The 16,310-nt window shown below is 42.9% G+C and overlaps 1 protein-coding gene across 2 annotated transcripts in view; it reads right to left on the minus strand.

Annotated features, from left to right (window-relative positions):
• The window catches only part of ROR2 (receptor tyrosine kinase like orphan receptor 2), a 241,302-nt gene that overhangs the window by 44,519 nt on the left and 180,473 nt on the right, over positions 1-16,310 (minus strand). For both annotated transcript variants that reach the window (XR_003588062.3, XM_027964188.2), the window contains exon 2: positions 11,085-11,162. Coding sequence is in view for 1 of the 2 variants with exons in the window: in XM_027964188.2 (XP_027819989.1) it covers positions 11,085-11,162 (78 nt within the window). In the remaining variant the exon portion in view is untranslated. The remainder of the gene's footprint in view (positions 1-11,084; positions 11,163-16,310) is intronic.

Below are 16,310 nucleotides of genomic sequence, written 5' to 3' on the forward strand. Positions count from 1 at the left end.
AATATTCAGGGACTGATTTCCTTTAGGATTGACTGGCTTGATCTCTTTGCAGTCCAAGGGACTCTCAAGAGTCTTCTCCAACACCACAGTTCAAAAGCATCAATTCTTCGGCACTCAGCCTTCTTTATAGTCCAACTCCCACATCCATACATGACTATTGGAAAAACCATAGCTTTGACTATATGGACCTTTGTCAAAGTGATGTCTCTTCTTTTTGATACACTGTCTAGGTTTGTCATAGCCATTCTTCCAAGGAGCAAGTGTCTTTTGATTTTGTGGCTGCTGTCACCATCCGCATTGATTTTGGAGGCCAAGAAAATGAAATCTAACACTGTTTCCATATTTTCCCCCTTTATTTGCCATGAAGTGATAGGACTGGATGCCATGATCTTAGTTTTTTTAATGCTGACTCACAGTAATTAAAAAAATAAGACATTCCGAAGTGTAACTAAAGCACACCCTTCCCTTATTTCTCCAGAGAATGAGTATGCACTATTCCAATGCATATTTGTATCATTTTATATTTATAGAATTTCCCCTGAAAGACCTTCTTTGCTACTTTTTTTTTTCACTCAAAGTCAGCTTGGGGTTCCTCTGTTGATGCAGTTCATTTGTTTAATTACTTCATAATATTCTACTGTACAAAGAAACCACAATTTCTTTATCCATTTCCCAATTCAGGGGCAAGAATTTGTTTCTACATTTTTGCTAGTACAGACAGTGTATAATGACGACCTGTATATATCTCATTCTGTACATGTATGGGAGTAACCTTGCAAGCACCTAACTGCATGCATTAGTGATAAGTCATAGGCCTTGAAATCTTTCGTTTATCTGTGTCTTAAAAGTGCTTGAAACCATTTGTACTCCACTAAAAGTGAGTTAAAGTGTTTCCCCTATAACTTTGCCAGCATTTGGTGTCTGGCGGGGGGCGGAGTGGGGGGGCTTTAAAATGTTTGCCAATATGATGAACATGAAATAGTACTATTGTTTTAGGTTGCACCTTAAGAATTAGAATTCCTCATGAGCTCAAGAGTCCTTAGGAAGGTTTACTGGCCCTTGAGCCTCTCCTACTGTAATTATCTATTCAAATCTTTATATTTCTAACTTCTGCAGTTGATTAATTTTCTATCTTTTTCTTTTCTAATGTATGCATTAAATCAGAAATTTCCCAAGGGTTAGCAATCAAATAAGTTAATTTATTTAATCTCCATATGGTTGGTCAGATTCCACTTCTCTTATAATTTATAAATTTTGGCTATGAGTTATTAAAGGTATGCTTTAATTGCACTGCTGTCACAAAATATAGTCTAGTGTGATGATAATTCTTTGATACCACTGTGATTTGCTTTACAGCCTAGTACAGTCAGCTCCTGAAATGCTCCACACTGAATGGCAAGAATGCATTTTCTCTAATTGTTCAGTGCAGGGGTTTATATATGCCCAAAAGATTAAACTTGTCAATTTGTTGCTCAAATTTTTTAAAATACTTAGTTTCAATCAGGGCGTGACCATGCGTTTGTGTGTGGTCTGTCATGGTTGACTCTTTGTGACCCTAAGGACTGAAGCCCAGCAGTCTCTCTGTCTATTGGATTTCCCAGGCAATAATACTGGAGTGTGTTGTTATTTCCTTTTCCAGGGGATATGCCTAACCCAGGGACCCACCTTGTGTCTCCTGCATTTCCTGCATTGCAGGCAGATTCTTTGCTTGCTATGTCATCGGGAAACCTTTAGTTTCAATGAGATACATGCTAACTGATACCATATATGTCAAATAGCCATTATTAATTCTGTGAGGTTGAGTTTGTATACTGGAACCTAAGTTCCTGGGTACAATAAACTTCAAGTTTATTACATCATCTAGTCTTTATATCACTATTTAAGGCTTTTGTGTCTAAAAAACCATTTTGTCGGATGTTAATATAGTTACCTCAGAGTATTTTTGGTTAATGTAGTTCTACTCTGTATTTTTAACTTTTAATGATTTTTATGATTATATACTAGACATGAGGGCTTCCCACGTGGCTCAATGGGTAAAGAATCCACCTGCAATGCAGGAGATGCTGGTTCAATCCCTGAGTTGGGAAGATCCCCTGGAGGAAGGCATGCAAACCCACCCCAGTCTTCTTGCCTGGAGAATCCCATGGACAAAGGAGTCTGGCGGGCTACAGTCCACAGGATTGCAGAGTCGGACACGACTGAAGCAACTGGGCATGCACTAGACAAGAATTCTGTAAATAACATATAATTTAACATGCTAATTTAAAAGTCTATATGTGTTAACCTACGAGATTGTTAACTGAAAGATTTTATTTTAAAAGTGTTAATTTTGCTTTTTAATTCTTCCTTCCTATTTTCTTGTTTTTTCCCTTTATTCTCCCTTTGCTTATTCAAAAGTTACACTTTCTTTATTACTTTTTATAAGCATACCTAATTTGGCAAAGTTTCCCAAATACAACGAAATACAAGCACCTTGAAATGCTGTGAGCTGCAAACACCACCCCAACCACCAGAGCTTTGAATTATTGCTTCCCAATGTTTAGTTACAATCCATTTGTAAGCTCCTAGTGGTCTTTATTACAGATGATTTTCGACTACAAAATTTATTTAGATTTGCCAACTTGCTTAACAGGTTCTTTCCTTGCCAACACTGCCTGCTTCTCATTCCTTTCTCCCCAGGTTCAACTGAGCTCTTCCTGATTCACATTTGCTTTTTGTGTTAAAAACAAAAGGTTGTAAACACTCTTGGTCATGGTCTAAAATTATCTGTTGCTTTCAGACTTGAATGCCAGTTTAGCTGGGTATAGAGTTCTAGACTGACAATTACACCACTGTCCTCTGTTTTTTGTGGTTTTGTTACAAGTCTTACCATTCCTTTGTGGATAATCTGACCTCTCCCTTCTTTGGCTGCTTTTACTATTTCCCTTGTCTTTGCCAAAGTATCACTAGCTATGAACTTATTTTTATTTTAGCCTCAACAGGCCTCAGTGTTATACCCAACATCTGAAGATTGATGCCTTCCATGAATTCTGTAAAATCCTCCATCAGTATCTCATGAAATACTGTTTCTCCCTTCCCCCTCTATTTCTCCTTTGAAATCTCCTTCCAGATATATGCTGAACTTCCTTATAAGAGCCTTCCCTGCTCTTCTACTTTTACATTTCCTATCTTTTTATAATCGTTAGCTCTGTGCCATCTACTATCCATCAAGTTTCTCATTTTATCTGCTACACTTTTCGTTTCTAGAAGGTCTCTTTGGTTCTATTTCAAACCCACAACTGCTTTTTTTCCCTTTACCTTTAATCCTTTCAGCTTCATTGTTTACTAACTCATCACTCATCTTGGGCCTCTCTGAGTGTACTTCGTAATTTTTCACTGCAGGGCTGGTTTTTCTGTGGGAATCCCTTGAGGACTGGATTCCTGAAATAGGCAGTGCCAAGTTTTTATGTTAATTCTTGGGCTCTTGACTCTTCCACAACATTCTGGTAATGTAAATTTAGTTTCCTGAGGTGCAGGTCCAAGTCTGATTTCTCATGGGAAAGCCTTCTGTTTGTCCCATCTGGAGCCAGGCTTGAGGCAAGCCCTCTCCTCGCCTTCCTCGGCTAATGAGTGAAAATCTCCTCCTCTGTCCAAGGAATTCTCCAGGCAAGAATACTGGAGTGGGTAGCCATTCCTTTCTCCAGGGGATCTTCCCAACCCAGGGATTGGACCTGGGTCTCCCACATTGCAGCAGATTCTTTATCATCTGAGCCACCAAGGAAGCCCATATTAAGATATAAGAAATGTAAATTCCTTCATTTCCTAAAACCAAACTTGATTTTTGTCTCGACCCCTTACTTTTCCTGATTGAAGGAAATGTAATCCATCCAATTCCAGTGAAATCAGTAGCTTTAGCATATTTATTTCATGTAATCTCAAAATCAGGATTTTCTACTTCTGCATATTTGCTCTAGTGAAAGCTCTTTCAGTATCAAAGCATGGAAGGATTTGATGTGTCTGCAGTTGTCTTTTGCCTGTACCAGCTTTTGCTAAGGTGTCCTTGTCTTACTGGTACCCCTCTAGTCCAGAGTCCATGGATGCATCCACATCTGCCCCACGGTCACATGGAGACTCTGCCTTTCATTACTGGAGAGCTCATGTCATAACAGCATGATATCTGCAGAATCCAACTCTTTATCTCAGATAAACCTTTTCCCATGAAGACTGGGCCATTCTCTAAGGCTGCAAACAGAACGGAACACCTCAGTGGCTCCTTCCTCAGCAGCCCAGGACTGTAACAATTCTGCTTCCTTCCTCATGCTGGCTCCTGGGCGCTTCTCCAACTCTCTTGCAAATTCATCTAATCATTTACATCTTTGATGAATATTTTATTGAGCACTCATATGTAATGTAAGTGGGAGGGTGGTCAAATAAATTTGGTCCACCATTACAACCATCATTCATTCACTGGAGGCCAAAATGAAAATAGAATGAAAGTTCTCAGAAGACTAAGCACAATACTACTTTTTCTCTTGGTGGTTAACTCCTGGCCAGCCACTTCATCCCTCGGTTTCATTTCCTTTATGTGTGAAATACGGCATTGTCCTGGCCATTGCTAAGTCCTCCTCTAGTTCACAAAGGCTTCCTCAAGAGCTGCTCCAAACCTCTCCAGCTGCCACTGAACAGGCCGGGAAGAGCTAGGCACCTGTGGCTGAGAATCCAGCTAAGTTGGATCTGGTCAGTCCTCCACAGCATTAAGAGAGGAGAAGTCTTCCCTTTTGATTATCCAAAAGGGTTTCCCCTTCCTCACAACAGGGTCACTTCAACAACTGATGCTAATGAATTCCATCTCCCTGCTGCCCGGGTCAGCTCTCTGCTCACCCCTAAACTCTGCACAGTGAGGTCAATCCAAGCATGAAAACACTCTAAAGGCAGAGGTAACAGGAGGACTCATTTCCAGAGGACACCACTCCTGACCTCACAGTCAGATCAGTGATGAATGATTTTTTTACCCCAACTGACCATCCACATATTCACTAATGTGGTTAAATGACTAAAGTGTCTGAGGATCTGCCTGTTTACCAGGTCACACTGGCTGGCCTGGGGAGGAGATAAGGAAAGCCATGTGTACCAGGGTCACAAGGTCACAGGGCTTTGACTGGTGGGAAATAAAACAACCTGGTTAGAAGGGCAGGTGACGAGGGGACCCTGAGAGCTGCACAGAGGATATAAAGCTGCTTTTCCCAGAAGGAAGTATTTATAGGCCAATAAATCAGTCAGGGGCAGTGGCAGGGGCCACTCCCACTGAGTCGTCTAGAGGTCTACACGGAACCAGTTGCAGAAAGGGTGGGAGGAGGAGCTTACCAGGGTCAGAGGAGGGTGTGAGATTAGAAAGAATGAGAATCAGAGACAGTGAGAAAAATGGGGAAATGAAATTTAAAGGACCTGAGAGATGGAGAAAAGTATGTAAGGGTCTTTAGGAACCTGTGAACGTGACCTTACTTGGAAATTGAGTCATTGCAGATATAATCAAATTGAGATGAGGACATAGGGATGGGCCTTAATCAAATGTCTAGTATTCTTTAAAGAGGGACATTTGAATACAGACCCAGAAAAGATCACATGAAAACAGGCAGATACTGGAATGATGAGGCCCCAAGCCTGGGAACTGCATGGACTGCCAGCAAAACAGAAGCTCAAAGAGATGTGAATGGTTTCTCCCACAGAGCCTCCCGAAGGCACGAATCCTGCCAAAACCTTGACTTTGGACTTCTGGCCTCCACAACCATGAGGACAAATTTCTGTTGTTTACGGAACTCAGTTTGTGGTACTTTGTAATGACAGTCCTTGGAAACTGCTATCGTGGGTTTGAAGAGGAAAAGTAGGAGAGAGAAGGAGGGAGGCCATTGGACAAACAGGGTCACACTGGGTTGCTGTAGTCCATAGGGTCGCAAAGAGTCAGACACACTGAGCAGCTGAACAACAAACAATAGCACATCCTCTTCAAGGGACAGGGACACAGATGCACACATACACACACACACACGCGCACACACACACACACACACATACAGAGATGGTCAGGCACAAGAAGACAGACCTACACCCAGAAAACCAGATGACACGGGCAGACGCAGAGAGAGAAGCACGCACAAAACAACAGGCAACTGGGAGTACACAAGAGCTGCTGAATTCTCAGGGAGGGGGGTGCGTCATACAGACAGAAACACACACACAGATGCACACACCTGGGACAGACGTTAGACAAGCACATAATGACAAGGCCAGTGCAGTTTGGTGTTCAAACCCAGTGGGTTGGGAAAGGACGACTGCCTGTCTGTCACCTTCAGTAGGGACAACAATGGACAGTCCAGCCAGGCACTAGCCACCAGTTACCATGACTCCATCCCAGCTGAGGTGCAGGTTGCAGCAGTTATCCTGAAAGAGTGAGAGGGGGACACTGAGAAGGAGAAGAAGAGAGGAAGGCTTGGAGGCCCACACTGGCCTCACCACTCCGAGAAGCAGGCTGCGTCCCTGCCCTCCCACAGAGAGGGCTCTCATATGTGTATATGAGGTCCTATGCCTCCTAATCCACCTTGCATAGGACTTGTTTGCTTTGAAATCTCTCATCTGTAGGTTTGGGCTTTTTCCCAACAATGTTCAGTTTGTTCAGATCTTGGGCAGCCCAATGGGCTCAGAAAATTCTGGCTGCAGGAGGATCAAGGGAGCTCAATGATCAGCCTTCACCTCGAGAGTGGCTAGGGCTCAGAGCCCAGAAACTCACATTAGATTTGTCCAAGGAAGTGGTGCAACATTGGACACTCTCTGTTTACCGTCTAGGGGAGCCCCAAATTTCCATGACCAGCCAGGGGCCACTCAGAGGGGAGGTGCAGGGGCCCAGACTCACAGCTTGAGCTTGGCCCCAAGTTCCCAGCCACAGACCTAAGCTAACTGTGTCTGCAAGTACAGTGCTCTTTTCAAGTTAACCCATCAGCCTTGGAGACTCTCACTCTCCATAAACTCCAGGAAACCATCACACACTTGCTCACACACACTCACACATGCACCAAGAGTCCCAGAATAAACCAGAAATGCACCCAACACATATGCTAATCAATGCCTGCATCCTAGGTGGATCAGGCCCCCAGGAAACAGACATCAGGCATGGTCTCCATGCCAACAGGGTGAACTCTGCTGATGGCTTTGTTTTCTCTGTCCCAGGAAGTTTCAGTTCAGCACCACAACATAACATGTCACAGATAGCAGCGGGCAGCCTGGTGAGTAAGGCACCAACTCCTGCCTTGTGATTTAGAATGCCCTTGAGATCACCTCTAACTGTAACACAGCTTCAAGTGCAGAGAGTCAGGAATTCCCCTTCTGGTTTCAGCCAGGATGATGAGCACCCTTCTAAGGCAGGAGACACAAGCAAGCGGGTCTATTTTTGGAGGACGCAAGATGAACAAGATGAGCACCACCAACCCAGGCTCTCAGAAATGATCCACCGCCCACACACATTCCAAAGTACTGATTTTACAAAACTGGTTACATATGCATTTAAAATACAGCCTTGGAACAAAAGAGCAAATGGTTTCTAGGCCAAATGAACACTTTTGTAAGTATAAGAATAATAAATAGTATATCTAATATAGCAAGGAATATAAAACTCCTGTTAAATACTATTACCAGAGTCCTAAGGCCAGCTTCAGTCCTAATGATGACGGTACTCTGGCATACAGAAATTTCAGGCAAACATTTCAGCTGCAAATCACAATGCATTTTGTATTCTGTTTTTCCTTCTGTATCGGCTCTGGGATTTCCCTCTCTGAATACCAACCACCAATTATACGTTAAGTGCTCAATCCTGGCCCAGTACATCTGAACTCAAATGCTTTTTACGCTTGTAACTAATTCTTAGATTCTGTTTCGCTCAGCGACAGACTGCCCGCTAGCCATTTTCACCTGCCTGCAGTTTTACAGATGCATGGGCATCATAAATGGTAACTGGGTTAAAGAAATAGCTCATACAGTCCATTCAACTATTATTACTTTTTATATATGATTTAAGCCAAATGTGGCCAAGCAGTAATGCTCCCTGAAGCTCTTTAAACAAAAAAAAAAAAGTGCATGGATTAATAAGTCTGGCATTGCCAGGCCAGTTCCTTCCATCACTGAGGGTGTGAGGAGGAGGCCAGGGGAGCACAAAGGAAGAGTGGGGCAAGTCCCTTTTGGGCAAGAGCCATAACCCATGAGGGTGGGAACCCCATGATGGATCTGAGTCTCTATAATACTAGACTGTGGGCTCAATCACACTTGTGAAAAATGACTTCAGAATCTAGCCACCAAAAACTACCTTTCTTCCTAAGAAATCTATCCTAAGGCCCAGCATGGTACACAAATTTCCAGAGCCCAGACCTTGGTCACCATGGAGATACATCCCTACCTAGCCAAAAGAGGCCCTCTCCTCCAAACATCCTGACTCTGTGCAAGGTCACAGTGACCACAGTTGGACTGCAAGGGGGTCAATGTGAGAAAACTAACCTATATATTTACTGGATAAGATACAAAAGGGGAAAATCATTATCAAGGAGCCTCCACACACAAGGCACCACCAAGAGCAAGTAGATCCACACACCCTGTTTGTTCATTTGCTTTACAATTTCTCCTGGACCATAGTTGACTTACAATGTTGTGTTAGATTCTGCTATACAGCAAAGTGAATCAGTTATACATCTATTTGTATCCATTCTTTTTTCGATTCTTTCCTCATATAGGTCATTACAGAATATTAAGTGGAATTCCCTGCACTATACAGTAGGTCCCTATTAGTCATCTATTTTACATTTAGTCGTGTGCATATATCAATCCCATTCTCCCAATGTATCCCTCCCGCCCCCTTCCTTCCTAGTAACCATACATTTGCTTTCTACATCTACGACTCTATTTCTGCAAATTTAAACAACTATTCTGAGGCCAGAATGCAGAAGTTTGTTGTGTGATCCCAGGAGGTTCTTTCAGGACACAGAGCAACACCTATTCCACTCAGCTGAGACTGGTGGACATGAGTCATTTCTGCCCAGTCTCCAGGAGACCCAGCCTTGGACACGTGGAGGTGAACACATTCCTGAAGGGACACAGGGACCCTCAACATGCAGAGGGCTGAGAAATTTATGGATGTCTAGACTCTGAATAATGCTTACCAAAAGAAGCTAAACAGAAATAAAGTAGCTGTTTTAACAGTTAATTATTATACACTGAACTGCGTGCCCACAAATTTACATGTTGAAGCCTTAAGCACTTGTGTAGTAGTGGTACCTCATCTGAAGGTGAGGCCTTTGGGAAGTAATTAGGGTTAGATGAGGTCATGAGGGTGGGATCCCTATAATGGGATTCGAGTCTTTATAAGACAAGAAGAGACCAGAGCCCACTCTCTCACTCCCTGTGAGGACACAGCAAAACTGCACTGTCTACAAACCTAGCATGCCACTAGGACCCAGCAAGGCCAGCGCCTTGACTTCAGACTTCCAGTCTTCAGGGCTGTAAGAAGTAAATGTCTCCTGATTAAGCCACCCAGCCTGTGGTGTTCTCTTGTGGCAGCTTGAGGTGACTGAGGCAATACAGTGACAGGGGATGAAGGAAGCAAAGCACCACTTCTTCAAGTGACTGGGCTGCATCACAAGAAATGGTGTCTACTGATTTTCAAATCTAAGATGCCTACAAAGTGCGCCAAGTGAGCAGTGATCTTGGCAGTGACCTCTGGGAAAGACTGGAGCAATAAGACAAATAACCTGCTCTTTGGTGACCTGTGGAGGAGGGCCACTTGCCCACCTGAGGCGCTCCCTAGTCTGGACAGTTACATCTGGAGAATAGCCCGAGAAGACCTTGTTCAGCAGGAGACTTCATGGCCAAGCCAGGAGTCCAGGTCCTAAGGCTCTGTTCGGGCCCACAGAGCTCCCTTCAATTTCCTTCTTCCCTTCAGTGGCCATCTGTCTACCCCTGCCCTCTCATCTCCCACCCACCCACCAGCTTCTGACAAGCTCCACCCAGCTTTCAAAACTGCTTCAAGAGGCATGCCACTGCACCTGATACCAAGCAGGACCCTGTGGGACTCCTGGGCACAAAAGCCTTTCTGTATCCCCCCATTTCTTGATTACAGGAAACAGGTTTCATTTAGCCTTCATGACGGGGCTTCCCTTGTGGCTCAGCGGTAAAGAATCTGCCTGCCAATACAGGAAACACAGGTTCAATCCCTGGGTTGGGAAGATCCCCTGGAGAAGGAAATGGCAACCCGATCGAGTATTCTTGCCTGGGAAATCCCTTGGACAGAGGAGCATGGTGGCTACAGTCCACGGGGTCACAAAACAGATGGACATGACTTAGCGACTAAACATCAACAGCAGCCTTCATAACCTTGCCTGAGTTCTAATGCGAAGGTTCAACCAGTTGCTAATCAGGGAAGGGAGGAGATGCAGAGACAAAGGAGGAGCTGTCAAAAAAAAATAGTGCAACTTTGGAGTAGGGTCATTGTTCCTCCTCAAGTGTATAGATAATAATATCTTTGAGCTGTTATGCAGATACTGAAATCCCTACCAGGTAGGAGTTGACAGAATGCTGCTTACAATCATATAGATCTTGCTGCTTGCAATCATATAGATCTTAGATCAATATGGAACCAGATTGATGGTGCTGACTCCTACTTACCTCACCACCAATCAGTCAGAACAATGTCCACAAGCTGATCACTCCCTCTTTGAACCATGAAGTTCTTTGAACCAGAAATTCCCATAGAACTTCTCACTTCACACTCCAGGTTGGGGCATGTAGCCTGGAGGACATTAGCCTGCTGTGGCCCCCTTTGCCTGGCAAAGCGATAAAGTTATTCTTATCTACTTCACCCCAAATCCTGTCTCTGAGATATGATTCAGTGTTGGGGTACAGAGGTGGAATTCAGCTTTACACCCACCCATGGGCCAGCACTGGGTCATGGGAGACCCTGACCATCCATTTCAGCAGCCAAGGCTTGAGTAGAGTGGCACAGTGAGTCACTCTGCATGGTACTCTGAAAACACATTCAAATGCTTGCATTCAAAGAACACTTCACAGTTTACCTTTCAGAGTTGGAACAGGGCTGTCATGTCCATCCAGTTGTCCCAAAGGGTCATTTGAGTCAGGAACTTCCACTTGCCCTGGGCAAAAGAGCACAGCACACACATTAATGAGATTTCCCTTCAGGGCCTTTATTCCATTTTTCATGCAAAGACAATAGTGTTTTAGCAAAACTGCTCAGTGTTTATAGAACACCTGGAGGTATACGGTGTTTCGGTAACATTCACAGGGCTTTTGTAGCATCAGATTTGATCCAAAAGCAAAAGTGATTCCTGCAATTTTGCAATCATTTTGCAATCCCAGGCAAAATGCAAATGCTTTACAGCAGGTATGGAGGAAGCAAACATGTGGCCCAAGTTTCATTTTGGGAAAGAGAGAGAGATTAAAACACCAGCTGGCAAAATTAAACACTTCTGGAGCCAGAGTCAGCAGGTGGTCCTTCAGATACAGGCCCATTATAATTCTGAATAAATTCAGAATTGGAGAGTTTCTTCAGCAGCTCATTCCCCCTTGCCCACCCTAGCCCCCAGACTCATTAGCAGCCAACAGCCAAGAACTGATTACCCAATAAGCATAAAGACAGAAGTTTCTCATCTTTATGGCAATAGTAACCTCATTCCCTCAGAGACTGTATCAGCAGAAGCAGTCACCCCCAGAGTCACAAACACCAAGGGCAAGAGCGGGGCTGGTCTGCTCACATGAGAGGATGGCACAAAGTCATGTCCTCTGTCCTGAAATGCCAGGAGGGATGGGTAGGTGTGACTGATGATCTAGAAACCGTGTGGGGCCTCATATAGTCCTTTCTCCATATCCCAGTGCAGTTTTCTTTGAAGACTTTCACCCTATACCTTGGCCTTGACTGGGGTCCCATTGGTTGGAGGTGGGGGGTGAGGGTAGAAATGGCAAAGCCATGTGTTGTCAGGGTGACTCTGACAACACATCTGGATGAATCTGGGTATCAAAGAGCAGGACACACATGTGATGGCAAAGGACACGGCTTAGAAAGAAGGAAACCCCGATACACACTGCAACACGGGTGGGTTATTCTGAGTGAAACAGACACAGAGAAACAAATATTGTGAACTACTAGAGTAGTCAAATTCATAGACAGAATGTAGAATAGTGGGTGACAGGTTTCTGGAGGAGGCAGAATGGGCAGTTAAGTGATATGGACAGAGTTTCATTTTGGTAAGATGAGAAAGTTCTAAAGATGGATATTGGTGATGGTTGTACAACAAGGTGAATGTACTTGATGCCACTGAATTGTGCATTTAATAATGGTTAAGATGATAAATTTTGTGTATTTACCACAAAAATTAAAAACAATTATTATTAAAAAGGCAGTTTATAATTCAATATTGGGTCACCCAACTTGTCTCCCTTAAATGAGAGGTGAGAATTAACAAAGTACCCAGACACTTCAGGAACCACCTTCAACCCTTAAGATGAGGCCTTACTCAAAAAACTGGAGACCAAAAAGTGGAGTACAAGTGATTTTCAGACAGAATTCAGGTACACAAGATGCTTTAAATTATTTAGCTCAACAAACACTGGCCGGTTTACACTCACAGGTACCCATGTGTCTAAGTTGATCTTCTCTGCCCACTTGTTCCTAAATCCCAGGACATGCAAGGTGACAACATCAGCTTGCAACGCCCTTAGAATTCAGGCCCAATTCCAAGCAACCAAGAGAGGAGATTATTTCTGACATGGGCCCATGGCTTTTCACATTCAATTATGGACGATTCCTTCTTTCTATCACTGCTAGTCCAAATTAACCCACGGGTCAGAAGTCACACATTCACACCATCTTTCATAAAACATCCTTGATCAACCTTTCAGAAGTAACAACTTTATTCTCTAAAACTATTCCCTGAACCATACACCTCTCCTATGGCAGTCATATCATCCCCTGAATCAATAGCTGCATACATTTTAATTCTCAAGGGACTATAAACAGCTGGAGGATATCAGCTGCTGCATCTGTAGTGAAGACTAAAACCTAGACAGAATTCGGGGCTGCTACAGGACAGAGACAAGCATAAGCTGTACAGGCCAATCAATGTGGTTCAGTTTGGGTTTGAAATTTTAAATTGGCATGTTACACATACCATCACTCAGTACTGTTTAAATGTAGAGAGACCACAGGAAATCAAACACACTTGTACTATATACACACATCTGAAAGAGGAATAAAAATTATTAACTGCTTAGAAATTGACAAATGGTGTGAAACAGTCAAATAAATACATACTCTGTAGAAAAATAAGCACATTAGCCCAATTCCACTGTGCAAAAGAGCCCAGCTCTTCCAAGGCAGCTTTCAATTTGGAAGCATAAGTATTTCCATGTTCATCTGAGCTGGGGATGTGGACATGCACCCTTTTCTTGGGAGAAGAGCCGGAGGTGATACAAACGCTTCTGTTGACTCATGAGCAGATGTCACCACCCCCTCCACCCACCCACACACACAGAGAGACATGCAAAGTCCCTTTTGACATTAGAAATGCTGAGATTCTCCCTGAATATGTTGCACTGATCAGTACCTCCCCTGGGAATTGATTTTTAGTTTCTTTCAGCCTTAAGCTTTAATCTAGGTAAAATTTAGTTTGGATATTTAAGCAAAAGAGTATCATCTACATATCTGGAAAAACAGGTAAGATTCACTAATCTTCAAGGCTAATATCAGGGACCCCAACCTTTGGGACTTAGATGTGAAAGTGTGCAGAGCCTGAGCTCTAGCACATTTCCTCTGCAAGTCAACTGTGTGAATAAATTCACAAAATCCAGTCATTGCAGTCCTTGGAATTGAGGCCTTAAGTTCCAGCAAAACTAGGTCCTGTTGTTGCTTCCTAACTGAGACATAAGGGCACCATTTACAGTCTGAAGGAGACCTAGTATATTTTATATATATATATATATATATATATATATATATATATATATATATAAATAATCATTCTCCTACACTGTAGAATGGCTATCCTTATTCGAGATGCTGCACTTCCAACAAGTGAGAACAGGGTCTACTGTCTCAGCAGATTCCAACAGGATTTTTCCTGGCCCTTTAGGGTCAAGAACAACCAAAGGAAAAAAAAATGAGACAACACAAAAATGGAAACAACAAAAACTGTCACTCACTATTAGTTATATGAAATTATACAGGTAATTTAAAGTCCTCTTTTATTTTCTTTTTCAACATCTGCACAATGAACAAGCGCCAAGTTTTTAATTGAAATAATTCACATATCACAAAATTTAGCATTTTAAAGTCTGTAATAGAGTGGCTTTTAATATTGGGTTGTTCAACAATCTCCTCTGTGTAATTCTGCAGTATTTTATTACCTCCAAAAGAAAGCTTATTTCCATTAGCAGTCTCCCCCACCAATCTCACCTCTCCCAGACCCTGTAACCACTAACCTGCTTTTTTGTCTTTATGGATTTATGTATTTGGGCCATTTCATATAAATGGAATGATATCATATGTAGTTCTTTGAACAAACATCAATTTCATTAGATTTTTTTTAAATGTCATGCCCAAAAAGAAAAAAAAAGAAAAGGCTGGAGAGAAGCACATTGCATTAGGCGATTAGCAAAGGCCTTCAAATGCTACATCAGCACATCAGACCACTGCCCAGACCCTGTGGGGAAGTTTTGGCTGCCCAAGTAGACAGGATGTGGAGGATGCATGGAGACACAGCAATGACTAATGGATAAAAGACAGAGAACTAATGAAAAGCTAGAGAACCAGGACTACTGGTCCACAGATGTGATGGTTTAGGAGCTGAGGCCTCACTGAGAAGAAGCCAGCACACGTTCACATTCTTGCTGCAGAAAGACACGGCTCAGGACAAGGACAGAGGGAGCATTTCACCACCTTGCGTTTAGGGCCACTGCTTCTCCCCAACTAGCACATTCTTCTCCATGTCATCAAGACTGGACAAAGGACTTCTATTCTCCTTCTTCATCCCATGACCCACCTTGTGCTTGGCAATCACTGCCAGTCCAGTTCAGGCAGTGACTGGTCCAAGGTGGTGTGAGTCAAGTCACACCTCCCACGTGGCTGTCCTGAGAGCTTCTTTATACAAAGCGCCCCTTGGATTTACCTGGTGCTGGTATGCCTTCCCCCAACTGGCTGACTGAAGATGGGGAAGGCCTAAAGAGAGCAAAAGTTCTGGGAGGACTCGGCTGCCCTAACTCCTCAGGACTTAATTATTGTTTTCTGAAATGAGGTTACTCCTCAAGGCAAATTACAGGTCCTTCGTTTTGGTAAATACTAAAAGCCACACTACTAATGCCACACATGTCCATTAAGAATGTGGATGCTCTAACTTTTTCTACTGGACATGAGTGAACTTAATCTAAAAAAATAAACAGCAAAACAATGTAAAGCTACTGGAAAACTCAAATCTTTGATTGCATCAATCAGGTAGTGGTGATTTATTAGCTCCATATTGGTTTTTTGATGTTTGAAGAAAGGAGAATATTTAATATAAAAAAAAATTAACTGTGACTCATTGTTTTGCAATGATACATTAAGTGTATAGTTTGATCCAGGTCAAAATTATACTTTAGGGTGGTCCAGTGGTTAAGACTCCGTGCTCCTAATACAAGGAGCATGGGTTCAGTCTCTGGTTGGGGAACTAAGATCCCACATGCCACAGAGCACAGCCTAAAAAAATACAAATTCATAAGTAAATAAAATGTTTTTTAAAATTATACTTTGAAGCCTAGAGCAAAGACTAACTACAATGTGGTAACCAGGGTGAGATCCTAGAATAGAAAAAGGATTTCAGGTAAAGTTCAAAAAAAGATGAATAGTATGGATTTTAGTAAAGAATAACGTATGGACAGAGGAGCCTGGCAGGCTAAGTCCACGCTGTCACAAAAGAGTCAGACACGACTTAGTGACTAAATGACAACAATAACAATGTGTTGACCTTGGCAATCTGCTGTGAGAAACGTACCACACTAAGATAAGATCTAATATTAAGAGGAGACAGAGTATGAGGAATATGTAGACTCCTGGCCTTTATCTTCACACAGTAAAAAGTTTTTTGAAGAACAATTACACATCCTATCCCATTGGTCAAGCTCTTAACTAAGGCTCACAAGTAAAGAAGAGCTGTAAGGGGGGGCTCTTCCCTGGTGGCTCAATAGTAAACGATCCACCTGCCAACGCAGGAAACACGAGTTCAATCCCTGATCCAGGAAGATCCCACATGCCA

Source organism: Ovis aries, chromosome 2 (assembly GCF_016772045.2).
Source record: "Ovis aries strain OAR_USU_Benz2616 breed Rambouillet chromosome 2, ARS-UI_Ramb_v3.0, whole genome shotgun sequence".
Classification (NCBI taxonomy): domain Eukaryota; kingdom Metazoa; phylum Chordata; class Mammalia; order Artiodactyla; family Bovidae; genus Ovis; species Ovis aries.